The sequence below is a fragment of the Alosa sapidissima genome, chromosome 15 (genome assembly GCF_018492685.1).
Source record: "Alosa sapidissima isolate fAloSap1 chromosome 15, fAloSap1.pri, whole genome shotgun sequence".
Lineage (NCBI taxonomy): Eukaryota > Metazoa > Chordata > Actinopteri > Clupeiformes > Clupeidae > Alosa > Alosa sapidissima.
Genome location: NC_055971.1, coordinates 35295354 through 35320252, shown reverse-complemented (window position 1 = coordinate 35320252; position 24899 = coordinate 35295354). Strand labels below are relative to the sequence as shown.

The 24899-nt window shown below is 44.4% G+C and overlaps 2 protein-coding genes and 1 long non-coding RNA gene across 10 annotated transcripts in view; 2 read left to right on the top strand and 1 right to left on the bottom strand.

The window, feature by feature from the left end:
• The window catches only part of mre11a (MRE11 homolog A, double strand break repair nuclease), a 66792-nt gene extending 65169 nt beyond the window's left edge, over positions 1–1623 (top strand). For 6 of the 7 annotated variants that reach the window (XM_042063502.1, XM_042063503.1, XM_042063504.1 and 3 more), the window contains 3 exons: positions 155–213; positions 915–999; positions 1363–1623. In XM_042063502.1, coding sequence (XP_041919436.1) covers positions 155–213; positions 915–999; positions 1363–1407 — 189 coding nt within the window. In that variant the 3' untranslated portion in view covers positions 1408–1623. The remainder of the gene's footprint in view (positions 1–154; positions 214–914; positions 1000–1362) is intronic. The other variant, XR_006022885.1, reaches the window with a different exon arrangement.
• A 217-nt stretch (positions 1624–1840) lies between these two features.
• Positions 1841–24499, bottom strand: LOC121683732 (pannexin-1-like). Of its 2 annotated transcripts, XM_042063511.1 has the most exons (8): positions 24293–24499; positions 19967–20193; positions 17145–17284; positions 14734–14918; positions 13940–14117; positions 7588–7911; positions 6681–6831; positions 1841–2386 (listed from the first exon to the last, which is right to left on the bottom strand). In XM_042063511.1, the coding sequence occupies exons 2-8, from the start codon at positions 20148–20150 to the stop codon at positions 2331–2333; spliced, it is 1218 nt and encodes a 405-aa protein (XP_041919445.1). In that variant the 5' UTR covers positions 20151–20193; positions 24293–24499; the 3' UTR covers positions 1841–2330. The 2 variants fall into 2 exon arrangements, with proteins under 2 accessions (XP_041919445.1, XP_041919446.1); XM_042063512.1 differs by lacking the exons at positions 6681–6831; positions 24293–24499 and having other exon boundaries at positions 19967–20435.
• Positions 20444–20721, top strand: LOC121683747. Its single transcript, XR_006022895.1, has 2 exons — positions 20444–20522; positions 20601–20721. It is a non-coding gene; the product is annotated as an uncharacterized LOC121683747 (long non-coding RNA).
• Positions 24500–24899: the final 400 nt, after the last annotated feature.

Genomic DNA, 24899 nt, shown 5'->3' with positions numbered 1-24899 from the left:
TAGTGTTGATACATTATGTTGAAAGACCCAGCTCTCTCCCTGAAGGTTAATTGGTCCACTTGGCCAACGGCGGTTCTGATCTTTTATTCTCTTATGAGCTCTCATGGTGGCGCGTGTGTGTGTGTGTGTTTACTCTGTCTTAATGTCTCCTCAGGTGATCATTGATGATGACTCTGATGAAGAGATCTCTTTTGTGAAGTCAAAGCCTATAAGGTGTGTGAGAGTTTATACCATGTTTTGAGTCTATTGTGAGGAACAAGTGTGTGTGTGTGTGCGTGTGTGTGTGTGTGTGTCAAAGTCAAAGTCAAAGTCTGCTTTATTGTCAATTTCTTCACATGCCAAGACATACGTTTTACGTTTTTCGAAATTACGTTTCTCACTATCCCACGGTGGAGACAAGACATATTCTACCAATTTAAGTCCACAGACAAACATAACATTCAAGTAAACAATAAAAAGTAAATAAGAAGGCACATACAATGAAGAAATAAGAGGCCTACTTTTGCATTACCTGTATCATTGGTTTAGACAAAATAAAACTTGATTTTTGCCCAGCCCTAGTTTGAGTGTATTGTGAGGAATATGTGTGTGTGTGTGTCTGTGTGAGGTTCTGTATAGATGCGTAATACACACATTGTGTATGGGTTCTGTTTGCATGTTATTAGAATGTGTGTGTGTATGTGTGTGTTCATGGAATTTGTCAGGATTTGTAATGTGTGTGTTTGGGTGGGTGGGTGACTCTGTGTGTATGTGTGTGTGTTTTTATAGTTCTGTATGGTACGTTTGCATGTTATTAGAATGTGTGTTTGTGCTCATGGGTTGATGGGGTTTGAAATTAGAGTATGTGTGTGTGTGTGTGTGCGTGTGTGTTCATATGAATAGTTTAATTACTCTTTTTTTACTTTCTGTCTTAGGACTACCTCTGTGACATCATCACGTGGACGGAGCTCACAGAGTCAAAGTCAGTCTCAGAGAGGAGTGTGTTTCGATGATGATGAGGTAATCACACACACGCACACTCATGGACATCACACACGCACACACACTCATGGACATCACACACACACACACTCGCACACACACACACACACACATCACACCGGTCTCAGAGAGGAGTGTTGCTGCATTCCATTTGTCGGCGGGACTCCGTCACCGAGCTGTTTTGAACAGGAAGTTGCAGAAACTCCCAGAATTCCCCCTGAAGTTCCGCCACATGTCAGCTCGGTGGAACTTGACATTTCCAACATGGCAGCGCCCATAAACATGTTTATTAGCAGTTCTGTACCGTTACCCAAGATAGCCTGTATTGCTGCCTGAAATGCCCTTACTGACTGTCTCCTGTTGTGTGTTTTCTCTCTCCAGGATGAGTTTGATCCGTTTAAGAGTGGCAGTAGGCGGGGTCGGTGATAGCCACACCCACTGCAGTAGGCCCCAGTTTCAGAGGTTTCTATAGAGACGGCACCAGCGTGTGTGTGTGTTCATGTTTCTATAGCGACAGCACTTCAGTGTGTGTGTGTGTGTGTGTTCTACAGCACTTCAGTGTGTTTGTGTGTGTTCATGTTTCTCTTCTTCACATGTTCCATGTGTGTATGTCAGACACTAAAGACTTTGTACAACATCAAATCCTGTTGTGTGTGTGTGTGTGTGTTACTGTGTGTGTCAGTCACTAGCCCTGTTCAGATCAATGCAGTTTGCAGCTCTGAGTTAAAGCCCTTAACACTGGGCATCTCACCTCACTGGGCATTTCATCTCACTGGGCAGGTTGGTTAGGGTGGCATTATAGTGGGGTGTGTGTCACTTGGTTAATCTGAAATGAGTAAACATGCTCTTCCAGACAAAGTAAAACCCAACAACATTCTTTATTTAAGGCACATAATTATAACCTCTCTCACACACACACACTGTATTTACGAACCAATTCATTACTAATCAGTCTGGTTAACATGCACATAAACACACACACACACTTTTCCAACCTATGACCCCACCACACACACCCAAACTCCACCTGTAGTCAGGAGTTCAACACACACACACACAAACTCCACCTGTAGTAAAACACTCAGGAGTTCAGTAGTTCATTTCCCCATCAATCAATCAAGGCAGTGGAGCAGAGTTCATTGCTATGGAAACACCGTCAGGAGGTCTGCTGTCGCTATGGAAACACCGTCAGGAGGTCTGCTGTCGCTATGGAAACACCGTCAGGAGGTCTGCTGTCGCTATGGAAACACCGTCAGGAGGTCTGTTGTCGCTATGGAAACGCCGTCAGGAGGTCTGCTGTCACTATGGAAACGGCATCAGATGGAACCACGGTCTCTATGGATACTCTGTCAGATGGACCGCTGACGCACAGAATCAGCAGGAGCAGACAACAAAGGAGAGAGTTCTGCAACACACACAAGTGAACACACACACACACACAAATCAAGTCATGAATACACACACATACCATATACAACATTACAAATGGGCCTAGATGTTGGGCTGCTTGTTTGTCCTGTCGAAGTGTATGAGAGTGTGTGTGTGTGTGCAGGAGAGAGAGGGGCAGCCGTGGCCTACTGGTTAGGGAATCGGACTCGTGACCGAAGAACCATAACGCCCCTTAGCTGCTCTGTAATCAGTGGAACCTATTGGGGGCAGTCGTGGCCCACTGGTTAGCGCTTCGGACTTGTAACCGGAGGGTTGCCGGTTCAAGCCCAGACCAGTAGGCACGGCTGAAGTGCCCTTGAGCAAGGCACTGTTGATGAAGCGAGCGCCGCTGTTGATGCAGGCAGCTCACTGCGCCGGGATTAGTGTGTGCTTCACCTCACTGTGTGTACACTGTGTGCCGAGTGTGTGTCACTAATTCACGGATTGCGATAAATGCAGAGACCAAATTTCCCTCACGGGATCAAAAGAGTATATATACTTCAAATCCACCTCATTTGCAACTTGAAAATGTAATATGGCAGCCATTTTTAAAGATGGCCACCAAATAAGACACTAGAACTTCATTAATTGCAATTAATTTAGCAGATGTGGCCCAAATCAATGTTAACATTCACAACATTTCTGTTTCCTTCTATGATGAAGTCATTGGAAATTCAATAAAGCAAAAATCAAGCAAAAAGGCACATAACTGAGATTCAGTGTTTCACAAATGAACTATGTACAAAGACTACAAACCCTGGAAGGGCTAAATTAATCTTAGAAATCTCACTGAGGGACAATAGAAGAGAGCGTATGCAACAGCATCAGGACTGACAGAGCCGTGCACCAACTTGCCTATCTAAAATACGACTGTACAACCACAGCAGGCGATAACAGAGCATGTTTTTTTTGTTTTTTTTGGTAACTAACAAGGCAAAGAACTCTGATGCCAAGAAGAACAATATGGCAGTAAGTATCTCAGCATGGAAAAATAACAGTCCATTTCACAGCAAATGTGAGCAATTTTTCAATTGTGTTTCTAAGAAAACACCATCAACATTTCACCCTTTGGAATGAATTGAGTCACTGTAACAGTGCTCTACATCTACTATTCACATGTGCAACTACATAGTGCTGTGCACAAAAGCCCCAAACGGGGATATTTTTTGCTAATGTTGTATAGCCATCTTTATCTGTATTTGCAGGATTCGTATCGGGAGACTTTAATTGTTCTTTTGTGTCCTGCTGACACAGACAGCACTTTGACCAGTCAGTGTGTGTTATACGTTCGTTGTCCATTGTTAATCTAAAAAATCAGATTGAGGTATGATCTTTTGAATCCATGCATGGAAGAGTTATTTAAATTTCAATTAGTTTTGGGCTGATTGACAAAATGTGATTCAGAATTTAGTCTAGGTATTTTAACAGAAAGACGCACGTGTATAAAAATGCTATTTGTTTTTCAACAATGTAAGCCTGTTTTAACAAAGCTGTGCAAACACATACAGCAGGTGGAGAAGAAGAAAATGCCTTTGATGAGTGGTGTGGCAGTATATCAATATCAATTGCTGATTATTCTGACCATGTCACAAGTAAGATATAATATTTCTTTACTCACCCTCACCTTGAGCATGGAAAAGGGAAAATGTTGCTACAGTTAGTCAAACCAAACTTTTTTTTGACGTTGCGGTCAGTCAGGCCTTCAGAGTGGTTACACAGAACACTTATATGCTAGTATGCCTCATATAATATTCCTGTCTGTTCTTACTGCCCTACTTTGTAGCCTACTCTCCTACTACAAATTACACTGTATATGCCGTTTTACATTTGAGTATATGTAGGCCTACTGTATATCACTCTCGATATTCTTACAATATTTAGACCAAAACTATCTGAATTAAACCAGCCACTGAGGTTATTCGGAATTCATTTTAGCCACTTAGCGACATTGGACCACTGCTGATTGATTCACTCTGGTCGCCTTGTTCTCTAACTCTGGGGTAATTGTGGGGACAGTCGCAGAGAGCACAAATTATAGTGAGCGGCACATTATTACCATATTATTACCGTTAGTACCATTAGCACGTTATTAGTGTTTTTAAACGCCCATATCGAGAAAATCATAAATTACCGTTATTAGCATATTAATACCACAATGGTATCGCATCACGCACCACCCTCCATTGACATCAAGAATTGTCATTATTAGCATGTTATCACCATGTTACCAGTGTGTTATAAGGGGCTTATTTGTCGTTAATAACTGTTACCGCTGTTATTTGTATGTAAAACCAAAAGTGACCTATGCGACCGGAAAGACGGAAGTCATTATCTGTCTATGGAGGATCGGCGAATAAAGCGACCAAAGTGAATTCGCCGGGAGCGAACCAATCTGGGCGACCAGAGCGATTAAGCGATTTAGCAATTAAAAGTCAGCTAATATGATGGCAATGAGCGGTTTGGCAAAAAGCAATTGGAATGCTCTTATCTTCGAATGTCCCAGGCTGACAAGCCAGAGCCGTTATGTGATTAGCTAAATCAGACATGTCAATGTCACGTCCAGAGCGAAAAAAGCAAATTCATGACAAAGCTTCTTCAACGACCTTGGCTACTTGGTAGCTGCGGTTGTTTCTGGTGTACACGCATCTTTTGTTTAACAGCAACATCGAGAAAACCATGAATTGCCGTTATTAGCATATTAGTGTCATTGTATTATTAGCATGTCATAACCATTTTATTTGTTTGGGGGGGTGGGGGGTGGCATCACGCAACGCCCTCCATTGACATTAAGAACTGGCATTATTGTATCACAATACATATACAACACATACATGTTATCACAATTCTATTTGTGTGTCATAAGTGGCTTATTTGTCATTGTGGAACATTAACATTAATATCTGTATCACTTCATCATCTATGGAAACATATTTAAGGAGAGTGAACAATTATTTACACCACATTTGCACATTTGAAATTTGCAAATTTCTCGGGTCTTTTTGGACGCCATCTTGGAAAATGGGCAGCATTTCAAGTAGCAAATCAAGTGGATTTGATTGTATTGGTCTTGATCACATCCATGCCAAATTTCATGCGTCCATCATAATTTGCTTTGACAATTCTGTGCAATAAATCAATTTCTAGGGTCTTTTTTGGCAGCCATCTTGGAAAATGGCCACCATTTCAAGTGGCCAATCAGGTAGATTTCATTGTATTTGTCTTAAGCACATACATGTCGAATTTCATGCTTGTATCATAATTTGCTAGGTCAATTCTATGCAATAAATCAATTTCTGGAGTCTTTTTTGGCGGCCATCTTGGAAAATGGCCGCCATTTCAAGTGGCCAATCAGGTAGATTTGATTGTATTGGTCATAAGCACATACCTACCAAGTTTCATGCTTGTATCATAATTTGCACGATTCTTGTAGCCGCTCTACTGTTACTGCTCCCCGAGCGCCGCAGCTCACTGCACCGGGATTAGTGTGTGCTGCACCTCACTGCTCACTGCACCGGGATTAGTGTGTGCTGCACCTCACTGCTCACTGCACCGGGATTAGTGTGTGCTGCACCTCACTGCTCACTGCACCGGGATTAGTGTGTGCTGCACCTCACTGCTCACTGCACTGGGATTAGTGTGTGCTGCACCTCACTGCACCGGGATTAGTGTGTGCTGCACCTCACTGCTCACTGCACCGGGATTAGTGTGTGCTGCACCTCACTGCTCACTGCACCGGGATTAGTGTGTGCTGCACCTCACTGCGCCGGGATTAGTGTGTGCTGCACCTCACTGCTCACTGCACCGGGATTAGTGTGTGCTGCACCTCACTGCTCACTGCACTGGGATTAGTGTGTGCTGCACCTCACTGCACCGGGATTAGTGTGTGCTGCACCTCACTGCTCACTGCACCGGGATTAGTGTGTGCTGCACCTCACTGCTCACTGCACCGGGATTAGTGTGTGCTGCACCTCACTGCGCCGGGATTAGTGTGTGCTGCACCTCACTGCTCACTGCACCGGGATTAGTGTGTGCTGCACCTCACTGCTCACTGCACCGGGATTAGTGTGTGCTGCACCTCACTGCTCTCCGAGTGCCACTGTTGATGCAGGCAGCTCACTGCGCCGGGATTAGTGTGTGCTTCACCTCACTGTCTGTGTACACTGTGTGCTGAGTGTGTTTCACTAATTCACGGATTGGGATAAATGCAGAGACCAAATTTCCCTCACGGGATAAAAAGAGTATACTTATACTAAACACACACACACACACACCTTTCATCTCTGTGCTGTTGTGGGGGGGCCTGGGGGGTTCCGTAGCCACTTGGCGTTTGCCGTCAGTGATGTCACTCTTCACCTGCCCCAAGTTCTGGAGCACCAACATGACATCACACTGCTCATTCCGCCTCTTCAACATCTCCAACACCTACACACACACACCCACCAACATGACATCAAACTGTTCATTCTGCCTCTTCAACATCTACAACACCTACACACACACACACACACACCCACCAACATGACATCAAACTGTTCATTCTGCCTCTTCAACATCTACAACACCTACACACACACACAACATCACACGCACTCACCTACACCAGAGTTTCCGGTTGAAAAAAATGGCGCCGGTCAAAGTGACCGGCAGAGGTTTCGTTTTCCGGACATTTTGATGATATGCCGGTCAAATATCCTATTATCGCTTCTTAATTAGTCAAGTTGAGGACAACTGCAGACAGGCTATGTAGCTTAAAGAATGACAATCAGGCTGTATAGAATGCAACATGTTCATTAACCTAACATAAACATGCTTAACTAGTGTCAATTTAAATATCTAACCAGTATGTTTTCATGGACAGCAATAATCCGCTTCGTTCGTTGTTTTAAATAGGCTACGTTCGTTGCTGCTACCCACGTTATCTCCAGTGGTTCAGTTTCACTCGCGCAGATGTGCACACACATTGAATGAGCTCTCACACCACTACCCCCTTATGCTACGGCTCTTCATTTCATAACACTAAGAAATATTTCCTATTCTGGAAAATGTTTAGTTTCATTTGTAGGACTTGAGCTGGTCAACACACACACACACACACACACACACACACACACACACACACACACCTTGAGGCACTTGTAGGACTTGAGCTGGTCAACACACACACACACACACACACACCTTGAGGCACTTGTAGGACTTGAGCTGGCCGATGTTGGCCTCCAGCAGAAGTAGGAAGAGGCTGAGGTCGTCCCAGGCGGGGTCAAAGGTCATGACCTCCAGGGTGGGCAGCAGCTGGAAGGGCGAGAGGAAGTCGTGGCTCTGGCGCAGCGGCACCAGGGTGGCGTACACACACACGGGCATCAGCATGCCGTACACACACACGTTGATCACGCTCAGCAGCTGGAAGATCCCCACGGCAACCAGCTTGCAGGGAAAGGCAGCAGGAACGTCGGAAGAGTTCCGCAGAATTCCCGTCCGGATGCTGCAGGAAAACTCATCTGTCTGAAACACACACACACCTGAGTAGTTACACTGAAATCCCATAAGGATGCTCTTATGTAGTGTGTGTGTGTGTGTGTGTGTGTAATGTCCGGATGCTGCAGGAAAACTCGTCTGTCTGAAACACACACACACACACACCTGAGTAGTTACACTGAAATCCCATAAGGATGCTCTTATGTAGTGTGTGTGTGTGTGTTTTACCTGTGAGGACAGGCTGATGTAGTGTGTGTGTGTATAATGTATAATGTGTGTGTGTGTGTAAAATTGTATAATGTGTGTGTGTGTGTTACCTGAGAGGACAGTCTGATGTAGCGTGTGTATATAATGTATAGTGTGTGTGTGTGTGTATGTATGTATATGTGTGTATAATGTGTGTGTGTTACCTGTGAGGACAGTCTGATGTAGTGTGTGTGTGTGTGTATGTGTGTGTGTGTGTGTATAATGTGTGTGTGTTACCTGAGAGAACAGCCTGATGTAGTAGCTGAGGTAGAGGAGTATAATGTGTGTGTGTGTGTGTGTGTGTGTGTGTGTGTGTGTGTGTGTATATAATGTGTGTGTGTTACCTGAGAGGACAGCCTGATGTAGTAGCTGAGGTAGAGGAGTATAATGTGTGTGTGTGTGTGTAATGTGTGTGTGTGTGTGTGTGTAATGTGTGTGTGTGTGTGTTACCTGAGAGGAGGGGAGGGGGGGGAGGGGAGGGGGGGGGGGGGGGGGGTCACTTTAAGACGTTCCTGAGTAGCCTAACACAATTAAAAGGCTGCTGATGTGTGGATGCAATTCATAACGTTTTCTAGTAGTTAAAATAAAGGTTCGTACTTCTCCTTGGGACAAGCACTTTTAAATTTGGGAAAACACTTTTCCATTTACATCGGGATTTTGCAAACATTCAGTGTCAGAGTCAATAAAATGAGCCCTTCAACGAAATTGACAAGCAGCTGTAAGTAGGCTAAGCATGCTAAATTCGACATCCAAACAGTATTCTAACATTAGCTTTGAGATACTGCTTGATTTCATAAAACTTAGTTTAGTCTCTTCAATGTAGCCTACTATGTTGTGATTAGACCTTAGCAGAGTTCACTTCAATGCAGCAGTTTTGAACAAATTTGCGCAGCATAGTCACGATGCTAAGCGGATTTAATAGCAATTTAGCCAGACGTCTTCTATGCAATGCTTCTATGTGGCAACAACAATCCTTCAACAATCGTGCATATTTTGTTAAATGCACATGCAGAGGAGGGGCAGCGGGCTCATTACAAGAGAGAGCGGGGCGGGGCAAGGAAAGGCTGCGTGCGTAAAAAGCGCAGCTCAATGGCAATGCAAGGATTTGATCTTATATTTAAATTAAATTAAACATAGAATATTCATCTGTGACGGCCGATTTTGATTTCATGGCGCCCCGCCACAGATTAGTCAATGTATGGGAAACACTGCAGTCTGATGTAGTAGCTGAGGTAGAGGAGTATAATGTGTGTGTGTGTGTGTATATAATGTGTGTGTGTGTGTGTGTGTGTGTATAATGTATAATGTGTCTGTGTGTGTGTATAATGTATAATGTGTGTGTGTGTGTGTGTGTGTATAATGTATAGTGTGTGTGTGTAATGTATAATGTGTGTGTGTTACCTGAGAGGACAGTCTGATGTAGCTGAGGTAGAGGAGTATAAGATGTGTCTGTGTGTGTATAATGTATGTGTGTGTGTGTGTGTGTGTGTGTGTATAATGTGTGTGTGTGTGTTACCTGAGAGGACAGCCTGATGTAGCTGAGGTAGAGGAGTATAATGTGTGTGTGTGTGTATAATGTGTGTGTGTGTGTTACCTGAGAGGACAGCCTGATGTAGCTGAGGTAGAGGAGTATAATGTGTGTGTGTGTGTATAATGTGTGTGTGTGTGTGTGTGTTACCCGAGAGGACAGTCTGATGTAGTAGCTGAGGTAGAGGAGTATAATGTGTGTGTGTATAATGTGTGTGTGTTACTTGAGAGGACAGTCTGATGTAGTGTGTGTGTATAATATGTGTGTGTGTGTGTGTGTGTATAATGTGTGTGTGTGTGTGTGTGTGTGTGTGTTACCTGTGAGGACAGTCTGATGTAGTGTGTGTATAATGTGTGTGTGTGTGTGTATATGTTACCTGAGAGGACAGTCTGATGTAGTAGCTGAGGTAGAGGAGTATAATGTGTGTATGTATGTGTATGTGTGTGTGTGTGTGTGTGTGTGTGTGTGTGTGTACAGTGGGTCCCAGTTAAGTTTGGACGGGTTCCTTCATGAATCACGCACCCATTTTCTCAGCAGACATGGCACAAACTGCAGTTGACACAAACAACCACAAGGTGTCACTTGGGAGTTCTGCCACTACTATTTCCGATGCGACTTGACTTAACTGCTTCCATGACGCAGTGAGCCATTACCAAACATATATGATAATACATTAGCGTGAGTTTATATATCTTATACCCTATTTGTCACAGTTACTTATAGATGTGATAGTGTAACGATAAGCGCATGAGACTTTCAGCGGGGCACGGGAACTTAAATTGATCACTTAGAACTTAAATTGCTTACACTTAAACAGACAAAACATTCTAATATGAAAATGTAGATGCAGTTGTTGTAAAATGGTGCAGCTCCTTTAAGAAAGCCCCGTGCGCAGGGATGGAAAGAGAGAAAGCGAGAGGGGATGTGTGTTAGAACTTAGATGCGTGTGGAAAAAGTAGACGTGCTGTTGAGACTGGAGCGAGTCATATTCAAAATAATGCAAAAAATAAATCCGCAGATAAAACCAATTATCCTCATTCATTGCAACCGCAGCATGCCTGCTTGTCGATGTTCAAACGAAAAAGATATCAAAGCACGCTTTGCGTTTGAATGTAGCACGATTTTATTTTTAAACAGCTGGACCATCTATAAAAAAGTGTTTTTTCTTTTCTTTTTGAGCACATCCGAATCCCAGGACATAACGCACTGGACCTTATAATAGGCTCGAGATATAATTCCAAAGGGGGCAGATAGGGGCCTACTGCACTTAAAACTTAAAAAGATTGAACGAAGCTTCCCGAAATTTGAAATTGCGATCAGTGACTGGCATCGGGTGAAGCTTTTCGAAGTTGAACAGGCTATTAAAAACTATTTGCGCACCTCAGTGTCACAGGAAAGACTGGGCTCTCCCTTATATGGATTGAAAAAGACGTTATGCTACCTGCAAAATGGCCTATGATTTCATTGCTGAGTTTGCAGCAAAGCAAGACAATGTTTTTTCAGAGTCAGGATTTGGCGAGTCAGTGTCATTTATTTGTCCAATGTTAGCCTACAGACCAGTTTCCATAGTGCACATCTTATCAACAGTTTGAATGTCGTGTGTGTTTCTGCTCATTGACAAATACCGTTCAGCACAAATGATTCATGCCCAATTAAATTTCCCCTGTTAAAGTGTTCGCCTTTGTTACACTATTTGGTTTCATGATGTAGCCTATGATAAACACCATATGGCCAAATATGTGACTTAGCTAATGTTATAGGCTATACAATTTCCCCTCTTAAAAACAAGCTGGTGTAGCTTATTAACATGCTACTAAAATGCACCGACGGTAGCCTTGGCTATGTGTAAAGTAGCCTAAACTATCACATGATTTCATGCACGTAAGTTCATGCATCTATCAAGTTCGCACAGGGCCTCGCACCATCTGTCAAGTTCGCACAGGGCCTCGCACCCCCTTGAGACGGCCCTGCAGCTCCTCCTAAGACAGCGAGGAAAAAGTTAAAATACGCGATAAACCCGGGAAAAGTTGACAGGTTTGTTTCGGTCCCGGTGATTATTTGTGAAATTGTGCAAACGACAGCCTTTTCAAGGCATTTCAAGGAAGGTGTCGTAGCACGCAAGCTCCCAAATTGACCCAACAGCCTACAGAAGGCATCAATAAATTGCTGGGACTGGGGAGGGTCATGCGTTTTTTCTCAATCACTTTGGAGGGTCATAGAAAAATTTCTTGCTGGCGAGGGAGGGTCACATCTTTTTTGACTAACGCTCCCAAAACTCCTCCGGTAGCCCCTTAAATAAATAACGAACAGTCCCTACCAGCAATTGTTGAACATTTACCTGTACAGGACATTGACAGTAGCGCAGCCTAACAAGCAGATGTTGCAAAAGACATCAAAAGACGCAATTAATCAGAAATAAATAATGTAATCTGCATCGCTTTATTTAACAAACTGCAAGCAACAAGAGGGTTGAGTTCGCTGTGAGGCCAAACCCAAGAGCAGAGCCTATCTGTTAAGGCACTCCATAGGCTATAACGAGCTGTGTGCGCCTGGAAAGACAATAGAAGATGCTTTCTGAATAGCACAGCGAAGACGGCTCTGGTCATCCCATACCCTCCCCCCACTTCCTGTAGCCTACCATTATGACTTGTTGCCGTTTTGGGACATTAAGCTTTTTCACGTTAAGCCCCCCTCCCCCACCCCCTTCTTTCACAAGCAGTGGGGGAGCGCGGGGCACAAAGTAACACTTTTTGGGAGACAAAGGAGGGTTCTCCGCGCTTCTGTCGTTTGGCGACAATCCGGTGCAACCAGGCCAGGACAGATATTTTAGAGAGGAGAGACGCCGGTGCAGCTCAGATGTCTTCTTAATTTTCTCCTTATTCTTTAGTAAAAGGTGCAGAACATTATTAAACTTTGACTAACGTTTCGATGTGTCGATGTTTTTGACTAACGAACATCGAAACGTTAGTCAAAGTTTAATAATGTTCTGCACCTTTTACTAAAGAATAAAGAAAATTAAGAAGACATCTGAGCTGCACCGGCGTCTCTCCTTCTCTCTAACACTTTTTGGCTTTGGCTAAATATTCCTAAAATCATGAGTTTCACTAGTCACATGTTTTAACAAGGAATACTTGAACTAATTGCAGACGTGTGTCGAAAATTGACTTTATTTTCCATACGGAGAAATAACATATGCAGAGTCTAACCAAGGTCAATCTTGCCAAAAAAGCCCTCAAACCCGAAAACACATGGAGGCAAAAGTGCAAAACATCACAAAACTAACTAAACTAACACGCGCATATTTTTGTATTGCAATCATTGTAGCCTACAGTTGTAACAGCGCGTAACAGTCGTTTTACTCCCCGTATGCGCTCATTATAAAGAACGTTTAACGTGTCCTAAAAACAGCGATCAATTAATCACCAAACGTCTTATAAACAAGTATTGCCAGGAGCAACACCTTGCATATGGCTCTGCTCCTGCCTAGATTCGAACTCAGAACTGCCTGAAAGTTGCGGACCTGTTCTGGAAATACGCGCATTAACCCACTCGACCGTCAGACAACGCTATCTGCTTCGAGTAGGCCTATTGGGTAGGACTGTAGCCTACACTGGTTGCTGGCTGGTTGGCACAGTCTTGAGTGACCGAATTCGTTTTCCTTTGTCATATGAATGCTGTCATTTTGTTAACATTACTGTTAAGGAGATGCTGTAGGCAAAGGCTATATTTAACATCGTAAGTGTAGTAAAACAAATCAGAACTATTCACGAGGTTTCTGGGCAGCATATGTTCTGTTAGCAAGCTAACTTCTCATGACTGCCGACAAAGTAGCCTACTGCCAGCTGACGAAGCTCTCATTTTAAAACATTACTGAGAGACAGGCACTGTACAATCAAGACATCTTGCCACTGAATCTAAAACTATGTTTAACATTATGTACAAAGCTTATAGGCTACAGTGGACTAGCATGTTGCAGGGGCTGCTAAAAACACAGAGAAACGCACTGAAAACTCGGCCAATCACAGCCCTTGCTGTCGAATGCTCCGTCCGGTTCGACCGTGGAACGCCACAGCGGACTATGCTGCCCCCAAGCGGCTGCAGTTGTACTTACATTTCACCCAGCTGCGTGAATCACCTTGATGGTGAATGAAGTGTCAATTATTAACTGGGACCCACTGTAATGTGTGTGTGTGTGTGTGTGTGTGTAATGTGTGTGTGTGTGTGTGTAATGTGTGTGTGTGTATAATGTGTGTGTGTGTAATGTGTGTGTGTATATGTTACCTGAGAGGACAGCCTGATGTAGTAGCTGAGGTAGAGGACGGCCATCAGGAGAATCAGCAGCGTGAGAACGCGACACAGAACGTAGCGCAGCAGCAGAACGCGAGAACCGCGCTTAGTCAACAGGTACTGTTCCACCAGAGGGTACTTAAACCAGCTGTCCGTCAGATCTAGAACAGACCTACACACACACACACACTCACCACACACACATTATACACACACACACGGGTACTTAAAACCAGCTGTCCGTCAGATCCAGCACCATGTGTGCGTGTGTGTGTGTGTGTATACGGCACATATATCAGACCAGACGCTATCGATGGTTACAGCAATGGCAGGTATAATCAGATAATACTTATTTCTCACTAGGTCTTGACAAATCTAAGCAAATAAATGTCACACATCACATTTCAGCAGATTCAGCTCCATTACCGGAGTCCTCCGCCATCTTTGTTTACTTTTCAGCCGTCGCTGCAAACCCACAGGCCTTCAGTCTCCACAGGTTACCATGGCAAACCCACAGGCCTTCAGTCTCCACAGGTTACCATGGCAAACCCACAGGCCTTCAGTCTCCACAGGTTACCATGGCAAACCCACAGGCCTTCAGTCTCCACAGGTTACCATGGCAAAACTCAAAACGCTTGTCAGACCTCCCGTGCCTCATGACGGGTTGCTAAGCCACGATTGGCCTGTGGCGGTTTTCGGGTGTGGCTTAGCGAAGGGTGAATTGGGTAATTCTGAGATATCTTACAGTGTTAAGATGTGTTACCTAGTGTGTGTGTGTGTGTTCTTACCCATGAGTGTCAGACTGTGAACTGGCCAATCGGGTAGCAAGGTTGATGGCCCTGTTGTATGACTGGTCAAATTCTTGCAGGATGAAAGTGATGTCAGAGTAGAGGGGTGGAGCCACAGCCAGATGCCAAAACAATGCGGGAATATACACACACACCGCCACGAGCAGGAGTATGTAGGGGAAGAACTGCACACACACACACACACATATTAAACACACGCACACACACATATTAAACACACACACACCACCACGAGCAGGAGTATGTAGGGGAAGAACTGCACACACACACACACCGCCACGAGCAGGAGTATGTAGGGGAAGAACTGCACACACACACATATTAAACACACACACACACCGCCACGAGCAGGAGTATGTAGGGGAAGAACTGCACACACACACATATTAAACACACACACACACACACACATATTAAACACACACACACATCGCCACGAGCAGGAGTATGTAGGGGAAGAACTGCACACACACACACCGCCACGAGCAGGAGTATGTAGGGGAAGAACTGCACACACACACACATATTAAACACACACACACATATATTACACACACACACACACACACACATATATATTAAACACAAACACAAACACACACACACATAATTTAAGGAGGTTTGCTGGTTGACTAGCTTGTTTGATCACCCTATGATGGTTGACCAGCTAGACCAGCAAAACATTTTTAAAAAAAAACATACCATAAGCTAATTTTGGTGATCATACCACCTCAAGCTGGTCATTTTAGCTGGTGTTGCTGGTCTACATTTCTGGTTCAACTGGCCATGCCAGCTTATGTTGATCATTCTAGCAAACCGGCATGATGATCTTTAGATGGGTAAACCAGCTAAAAAACACCTAGAAACCAGCTTATGCTTGTAGCTGGTCTTTGCTGGTTTTCTTCCAGCTCTTGCTGGTCTTTGCTGGTGTAGCTGGTTGGGCCACCAGCTGGATATGCTGGCGTGACCATCTGAGGAAGCTGGTCATGCTGGTGTGACCAGCATGTCGTGTGGGATACAGCTGGTGCAAGATGGTCATGCTGGTGACCAGCCGGTCATGCTGGTTTGCTAGAATGACCAACATAAGCTGGCATGGCCAGTTAAACCAGCAGTGTAGACCAGCAACACCAGCTAAAATGACCAGCTTGAGGTGGTACGACAAGTAAAACACACACACCACCACCAGGAGCAGTATGTAAGGGAAGAACACACACACACACACCCACCCACACACACCACCACCAGGAGCAGTATGTAAGGGAAGAACACACCCACACACACCCACCCACACACACCGCCACCAGGAGCAGTATGTAAGGGAAGAACACACACACACACACACACACACACCCACCCACACACACACCGCCACCAGGAGCAGTATGTAAGGGAAGAACACACACACACACACACACACACACCCACACACACACCGCCACCAGGAGCAGTATGTAAGGGAAGAACACACACACACACACCCACCCACCCACACACACACACACACCACCACCAGGAGCAGTATGTAAGGGAAGAACACACACACACACACACACCCCCACCACCACCAGGAGCAGTATGTAAGGGAAGAACACACACACACACACACACCCCCACCACCACCAGGAGCAGTATGTAAGGGAAGAACACACACACACACACACACACACACACACACACCGCCACCAGGAGCAGTATGGGGAAGATCTTGTGCAGCCACAGTGGTAAACTCGGTCCACTGGTTCTCGGGTCCATCAGTGAGGTGTGTGTGTGTGTGTGTGTGTGTGTGTGTGTGTGTGTTATATAAGTAAGTATATATACTCTTTTGATCCTGTGAGGGAAATTTTGTCTCTGCATTTATCCCAATCCGTGAATTAGTGAAACACACTGCACACTACACACACAGTGAGGTGAAGCACACACTAATCCCAGCGCAGTGAGCTGCCTGCAACAACAGCGGCGCTTGGGGAGCAGTGAGGGGTTAGGTGCCTTGCTCAAGGGCACTTCAGCCATGGCCTACTAGTCGGGGTTCGAGCCTTTCTCAGGTCCATCAGTGAGGTGTGTGTGTGTGTGTGTGTGTGTGTGTGTGTGTGTGTGTGTGTGTGTGTGTGTGTGTGTGCGCGCGCGCGTGCGTGCGTGCGCGTGTGTGTACCTTGTGTAGCCACAGCAGTAGGCCTTTCTCGGGTCCATCAGTGAGGTGTGTGTGTGTGTGTGTGTGTGTGTGTGTACCTTGTGTAGCCATAGCGGTAGGCCTTTCTCGGGTCCCTCAGTGAGGTGTGTGTGTGTGTGTGTGTGTGTGTGTGCGTGTGCGTGCGCGCACCTTGTGTAGCCACAGCGGTAAGCCTTTCTCAGGTCCCTCAGTGAGGTGTGTGTGTGTGTGTGTGCGTGTGTACCTTGTGTAGCCACAGCGGTAAGCCTTTCTCGGGTCCATCAGTGAGGTGCTGTTTCTGGACGGCAGCCCAGCAGTAAGCGTCCACATATGCAGCCTGCCGCCACGAGAAGTTAGAGGGGGAGAAACAGCTGATCTGCGTACCTAACACACACACGCGCGCACACACATTAGAGAGGGAGAAACAGCTGATCTGCGTACCTAACACACACACACACACACACACATTAGAGAGGGAGAAACAGCTGATCTGCGTACCTAACACACACACACATTAGAGAGGGAGAAACAACTGATCTGCGTATCTAACACACACACACACACACACACACATACACATTAGAGAGGGAGGAACAGCTGATCTGTGTACATAACACACACACACACATTAGAGGGGGAGAAACAACTGATCTGTGTACATAAACAAACACACACACACACACACATTAGAGAGCGGGAGAGGGCAGCCATGGCCTATTTGGCAGCCGTGGCCTGTTAGCGCTTTAGACTTGTAACCAGAGGGTTGCCGGTTCGAACCCCGACCAGTAGGCACGACTGAAGTGCCCTTGAGCAAGGCACCTAACCCCTCACTGCTCCCCGAGCGCCGCTGTTGTAGCAGGCAGCTCACTGTGCCGGGATTAGTGTGTGCTTCACCTCACTGTGTGTTCACTGTGTGCTGAGTGTGTTTCACTAATTCATGGATTGGGATAAATGCAGAGACCAAATTTCCCTCACGAGATCAAGAGTATATATACTTATACTTATACACTTAAACAACTAATCTGTGTACCTAACACACACACACACACACACACACACACACACACACACATTAGAGAGGGAGAAACAGCTGATCTGTGTACCTAACACACATTTTAAAGTGTGTGCATATCACAGATAGATAGATAGATAGATAGATAGATAGATAGATAGATACTTTATCGATCCCCAAGGGGAAATTCAAAGGTCTCGGTAGCATACAGACATCACACACAACATGCACTTACAGCAGAAATGGTAAACATAAGTATAAGTATAAACATATAACTAAACTCCACTGTACAATAAAGACAGTAGAAGATAAGAAAGATAAGAAAACTAACAAAACTAAATACACTATATAAATTAAATTAAGAAAGTCCAATGTGCTTGAGGGTGATCAAACATAAGACGCTTGTAGTGACAGTAGATCATTGAGTAGATCATTATTTATTTTTGTTTTCGATGCTACTGATCTGGGGGGTATTCCAGAAAGCAGGTTTACTGGCTTAACTGGGTATGTTAACCCAGAGTTAGCGGTAAACCTGGGATTTCAGTTCCAGAAAGCTCAAAAATGATCAGGCTATGTAAGTAACTATGGTAACATAAGCTCTGAACTTAACCTGAACAAAACCTACCCCCTACCAGGTTATGTTCAGTTATTTCAGTGCATGTTCAATCAGGCCGCTATTTTTACACAATGGCGTTTCACTTTGACGAAGGTCCGATTGACAAAGAAGCACAAAGTTTTTCAAAAGCACGAGTTTTTCAAGAGTGCTAGAGTTTCAGCTGAATCCTAAATATAGGCTACATGAAAAGCATTCTCCATCCCTACATTACGCATGGTGGATTAGAATAGAATAAAATAAATCTTTAATGTAGGCTAGCTAGCCTACACCATATGGACATTTGTGTTTGGCTCACCAGACAGACAATCAAACAACATCTCAGACACATTGAAGGCTAATTAAAAGAAGTACAGTACAAAAAAGGGAAAACATAGCCTATAGTAAATTAATAAATAAGTTTAAATATAGCTGTACAGCTCAGCCGGGTATGCATGTTGTCACTAAGTTTGGTTAAGAATGCTGATGGCATTTGGGATAAAATATTTTTTTAATAGGCTACACACGCTCTCCGACTGAGAGTTTTTGTAGTGTTGGAGACGCAGAGCATATCGGCAAGCTGTCGGTCGGTGCGTAAAGTTTGCCTTGCGCTAAAGCAGTTCCTGCGCAACTTCATTCGTTTTCCTGGACACAAACCCACGAGGATCATGAAAGTGTCAGGTCAGCATCACTTATTAAATTTTCCAAATGTGCACCGAAATGTGTCCAATAGGCTACCCATGCCTTCCGACATTCACCCTTCCGATAATGGAGCGCAAAAGTTTAACATGGCCCACAGCTGCAGGACCCGCGTTAAAATAGAAAATTACATTTGGGATTCTCAAAGAATTCTATGGCACACTCAATCTGTGACAACTAGGCTAGTTTAAGAAAGCATCATTCAAAGCAGTCAATACAATACGTGATGTCCAGTGAATTATTTAATTGTTCTTTTGACATTAAATAGGCTATCTTAAACATACGCATTTACACGGTCAGTTAGGCTATTCTCTGCCAAGCAAGGTCTCGGACGCAGGCGCTTAAGTATTGCTCTTTTTTTGTTATTACAGTTCTCTCCTCCTCGTAAGCCTCGACTACTCCGCCTCTAAAAAATACGGTGCTTCCTTTCGCCGGTTTCACTCATGGTTTCGACTCTCAATAGATGATGCCTTTATAAGTTCGCCGTGATCGCGCACAACTCTAGGTTATCTAACACAGGGTTGATTAAACTAACTGGTAACCGGTGTTTTGGAACCGACCGCTCAGGTTTAGTCGCCACAGGTTCAGACAATACAGAGGTTAAGTTTTATCTCAGTGTTTGTTAAACCTCCTTTCTGGAATACCCCTCTGTTTCAGTTCCGGATTCTAAAAGACACTTGATCCTCCACCCACACCCACACTCACACACACACACTAGGGAGCCAGGCCGACACGCCCACGGCGGGTCTTTCTGGTCACTTACCGACAGACACCTCCTGCGCGAAGGCCAGGGAGATGAGCACGAGCGGTAGTCCCACCGCAATGCACGTCACCATCTTATCCAGCGTGAGCTCCAAACGGATTCCTTTGTACCTCGCGGCTTCTGGCGACTCTTTAAGCAGGAAGTCGGAGAAGACGTATTCGGTGGCTACGTGTGCGATAGCCATGTCTGACAGCTCGAGCTACTCCCGTTACCGATGGTCCTCGGGACTGAAAGACACTTGTAGTTAAACTCGCACCATGCTTCATGCGACCACAGAAACACCAGGACCACCGGCCAATATTCACAACACGCGCTCTTTGTTGTCTTCACTTCAACAATCACGCAACTTCCGGCTAGAATCAAAACCATTGGACTAACAGCCAATCAAAACACCGCTTCCGTGTGTGAGAAGAAAACGCTTCTAAATATTTTTCCTGATCCTTAACTTAATTAACTTGTTCTGTACTTCTGCAGAAACCTCACTGAACCTACCTCACATTACGGTCGCTAACCAGGCCCCCGGTGGGCCGCTTCACTTTTGGGCCGGTGTTATACGGTAACTGGCTTTCATGTTAACTGGCTGGACTGTTTACTTTGCCTCTGGAGTTAACGTAACCGCCCCCTTCTCTTGCAGGTGTGTTCATCTGATGATTTAGCCTCCGATACCTGGCCGCAGATTCGTCTGTTTAACTGAAGTTCAAATAGACATGTTTGTGATGCTCCACTTTGTTGTTTAATAAAGCTTTACAACACGATGTGTCGGCGTTGGAAGTGTCAGGTTGTCTGTAGTAGGCTAGGCTACATGTGCTGCCAGTTAACATGAAAGCCAGTTACCGTATAACACCGGTCGAGGAAAAAAAAAACGTTAGTCTATCTTCTCTTAAAGTAGGCTATACACGTTCCGCATTCTGTGCATGACACCTTTGCCTCTGTATGGGTTGTAGCCTACCATGTGAGGGAGTTCTCCCCTCCCAAAAAGAGTTGGTTGGGTCCCTATCGCCCGTCTTTTCCAAAAAGTTTTCTCAGATAGCCTACGGATAGCCGGGCCGGCCCTACAGTAGCCGTTAGGAAGGATGGATGTAGAAAGAGGCCAGGAGGGATAAAACAGGTAGAAACGGACAGGTAGAATGCTGCTAAATGTGCCAAGCTTCCAGATTACAGACAAAAGTGGCAACTGGTAAAGAGAGATGGCCTAGGCAATGATTAGCCTATTGACAATGTAATTATTGGGCTAATATTGGACGTTTGTAGCGTTGTCAAGCTATTCGCAAGCAACATATTAAATTACTTTAACCTTTTGTATCCGATTCATAGACTTTGCAGTATGCAAATATTGATAACAAAACTGAAGCATGATCTGTGTAGGCCTATGCAAATCATCAAACAACAATATAGCCTACCCATGCAAAAAACATGTAGCCTAAACATTAGTTCAATATGCCTCTTTGTGGAAGCGTGGGATAGGCTACATTTCAAAGGCTTTCTTTCTTTCTTTCTTTTTTCTTTCTTTCTGATTTTGTTAACTTGTGGAATAGTGGAATATTTTTTGTTAACTTCTCAGTTGAAGTGAATTATAACCTTGACACATTTGTTGAACCATGGTACTAATAAAAACTACAGGATAAAAGCTGAAATGTTGCTTCATTTATCCAATTTCCACCACTATGGAAAACATGGGCCGGTCTTGGGGCTGAAAAGTGGCCCCACTCCGGCCCTGTCGCTAACTATCATAGAATAAAACGCCATTAATCCCACTCTATGATGAAAATAAAACGTCCTTAATGATGAATTGTGTCAGGAAAACAAACATAGGGTAACAGAGCTCATAACCAGTAGCCATGTGAACAGAGGACACGTCAGAGAGGTGCCCTGTAGGTTTTTTTTTATTTATTTCTTAATCTTAGATGAAATATGGTTTTACAATCATACCTGAAATTTAAGTGGTTTTGCTAAAAAAAAAACGAAGTAGAAATTCATATTTTCGCCACCAGGGCCCAGTGTTTCATTTCCACTTGAACATGTAAATACAAGACAGTTACTTGCCCTATCTTGGCGAGTCGTAGGGAAATTTCAAGCCAAATTTTTTTTTTTTTTTTGGGGGGGGGGGGTTTACAGTTTGCACCATATATAACGACACAACATTGTACCCATTGGTCAAATTTATGGTCATCTAATGTTGAACGTCAGAGTAATTACATTCAAAAACGTACCTTAATGATACACTACAATTTATAAAGGAACAAAGTTTAAAAAAGAAAAACACAATATATCAGATGGATTAGACAAACAATTGACAAGGAAGTGCAAGATTCGACAGATGCTTCTTTCCTAATAAATATAATGGGCTACATTACGTTTTATGGCCACCAGATGGCGGCATGGCACTGCACTTCGGGCCTTTTTTGGATGTAAAAGCAACTAGTGAAATGGCGTCATATGGTGGCCGTGCAGCACAATAGCGGCATGAAATATTTAATTTAACAGGAAATTACGGTATAAATCTTTGTTTTCCTTAATAATTATTTGTGTAATCCATCTGATATATTGTGTTTTACTTTATAAACTTTGTTCCTTCCAAAAAGCTACAGAGCTACAAAAGCTACTCAATGACCTCACTGACACTGTAACATCCTATCTCAGTTTTTGCGAGGACATCTGTGTGCAAACTAAGACCTTTCACACATACAATAACAGCAAACCTGGGTTCACGCCTAATCTTAGGAAGCTACGCTAAGCCAAAGAGGAGGCCTACAGAAGTGGGGACCGGGACCTATACAAGCAGGCCAGGAACAAGCTGACAAAGGAGATCAGGGTAGTCAAAAAAAGCTACAGTGAGAAGCTAAAAACAGTTATCACACCCATTATCACACCCCTCACACACAATAGGTTTCCCCTCAACACCCAACCCCCTCCCCCCACCCCCACCTGCGTTTACAATCTGCAAGAAGGATGTGTGCCGGTTCTTTCAGAAGCAGAAGACCAACAAGGCTCCAGGACCTTATGGTGTGTCCCCCTATTGTCTGGCGCCAATCTTCACGCAGATCTTTAACCAGTCCCTGGAGCTGTGTGAAGTGCCCTCCAGCTTCAAAAGCTCCACCATCATCCCAGTCCCCAAAAAATCCCCCATCGCAGGATTAAATGACTACAGGCTCATTGCCCTGATGTCTGTGGTCATGAAATCCTTTGAAAGGCTGGTGTTGAGCCATCTGAAGGACATCACAGGACCCTTGCTGGACCCAGTGTTGTAGTCAAGTCACTATGCCTCAAGTCCGAGTCCTGGTTCGAGTCTCCAGTATTTAAGTCATTAAAAAAAATTCCAAGTCAAGTCCGAGTCGCGTCCACTACTCATCCGATTTGAGTCACTATTAAATGCAAAACTGACAACCTTCGGGGCTTTCATGTCTCCAGGCATTTGGTGCCATTAAAGTTAACATCCGTTATTGTAGGAACATGGCGTGACGTGTGATGTGACGTGTGATGTGGCGTGACGTGTGATGTGGCGTGTGATGTGGCGTGACATGTGATGTATGTGTGTGTGTGTGTGTGCGTGACGTGTGATGTATGACATGAAGCAGTAACACTCCATTGCACTCAGTGCCTGTTCAGTCCTCGATGGGGCTGTAGGCAAAATCCTGCTAAGGGGCCCTCCCACCTGAACTTTGAGGGACAAAATGTTTTATATATTATCTGTCACCTCAGTGCTCCCAACACAATCATCCCACCCCATTTTGGATGTCTACGGAAGTTACCAAATATAGTGTTTTCCCCATAAAGGACCTTCACAGTTATAAATGGCCAGATGCTTGTTGTGCATATCCCCTTACAAAAAATAACAGATTTTTTTCGAAGTACAGTTTAGTTATAGTAGGCTACAGTCCAGTAGCCTAGTATTTTTATTTGTCCAAAATACTGCATTCCCTGCAACAACTGTAGGCTAAATATTTCCTCCAAAACTGCTGTTTTAATACTCAGAAATGTGCAGTTTGACACTTGAAGTAATGCAGTTATTTTTTTGTAAGGGTCTGGTTGTGCTAGTATAGTAGCCTATTGGCTGAGGCTGACTGTTCTTCACCTCTGTAGTAGGCTACTTGCCTACTGAACTGGCTGTCCTGATTCCCTTCAATATTTTTTTTAAACGTGTACTATTTTAAACAATAATTTTAATACTTCATATAGGCCTAATTTACGATATGCATCTATTGCCCCTGCAACAAGGTTAGCCTACATTAGACTACTTTCTAATGAAGGCTATTTATGAATAGCCTACGTTCAGTTGTAGGCTATCTAAACCAACTAAAGCTTGACTGAAATATTGTAAACATTTACCTTTAAAATGTATGGGAAGACTGAAATCACCGATTAGTTTTGACAGGTTCTCGCATGTTTCTGCTGAAAAACTGCTAGTTTCATCCTGAGCTGTACGTTATCATGAGTGCATTTAAAGAATTGTTGTTGTTTTTTTTTAAATGTAGCCAGTTGCCCGCATTCAAAAAACAGGACATGCAACTTTGCGAAGTGCCGTGACTGGGAAAGGCTGGCAAGCAAGCCACAGACAGATCAGGGGATTCATTTCCCTGTTAGGTAGGCCTAACCACTACACACTACACACACTGCCTAGGCTAGCCACTACACACTACACACACTGCCTAGGCTAGCCACTACAAACTACACACACTGCCTAGGCTAGCCACTACACACTACACACACTGTCTAGGCTAGCCACTACACACTACACACACTGCCTAGGCTAGCCACTACACACTACACACACTGCCTAGGCTAGCCACTACACACTACCTAGGCTAGCCACTACACACTACACACACTGCCTAGGCTAGCCACTACACACACTGCCTAGGCTAGCCACTACACACTTCACACACTGTCTAGGCTAGCCACTACACACTACACACACTGCCTAGGCTAGCCACTA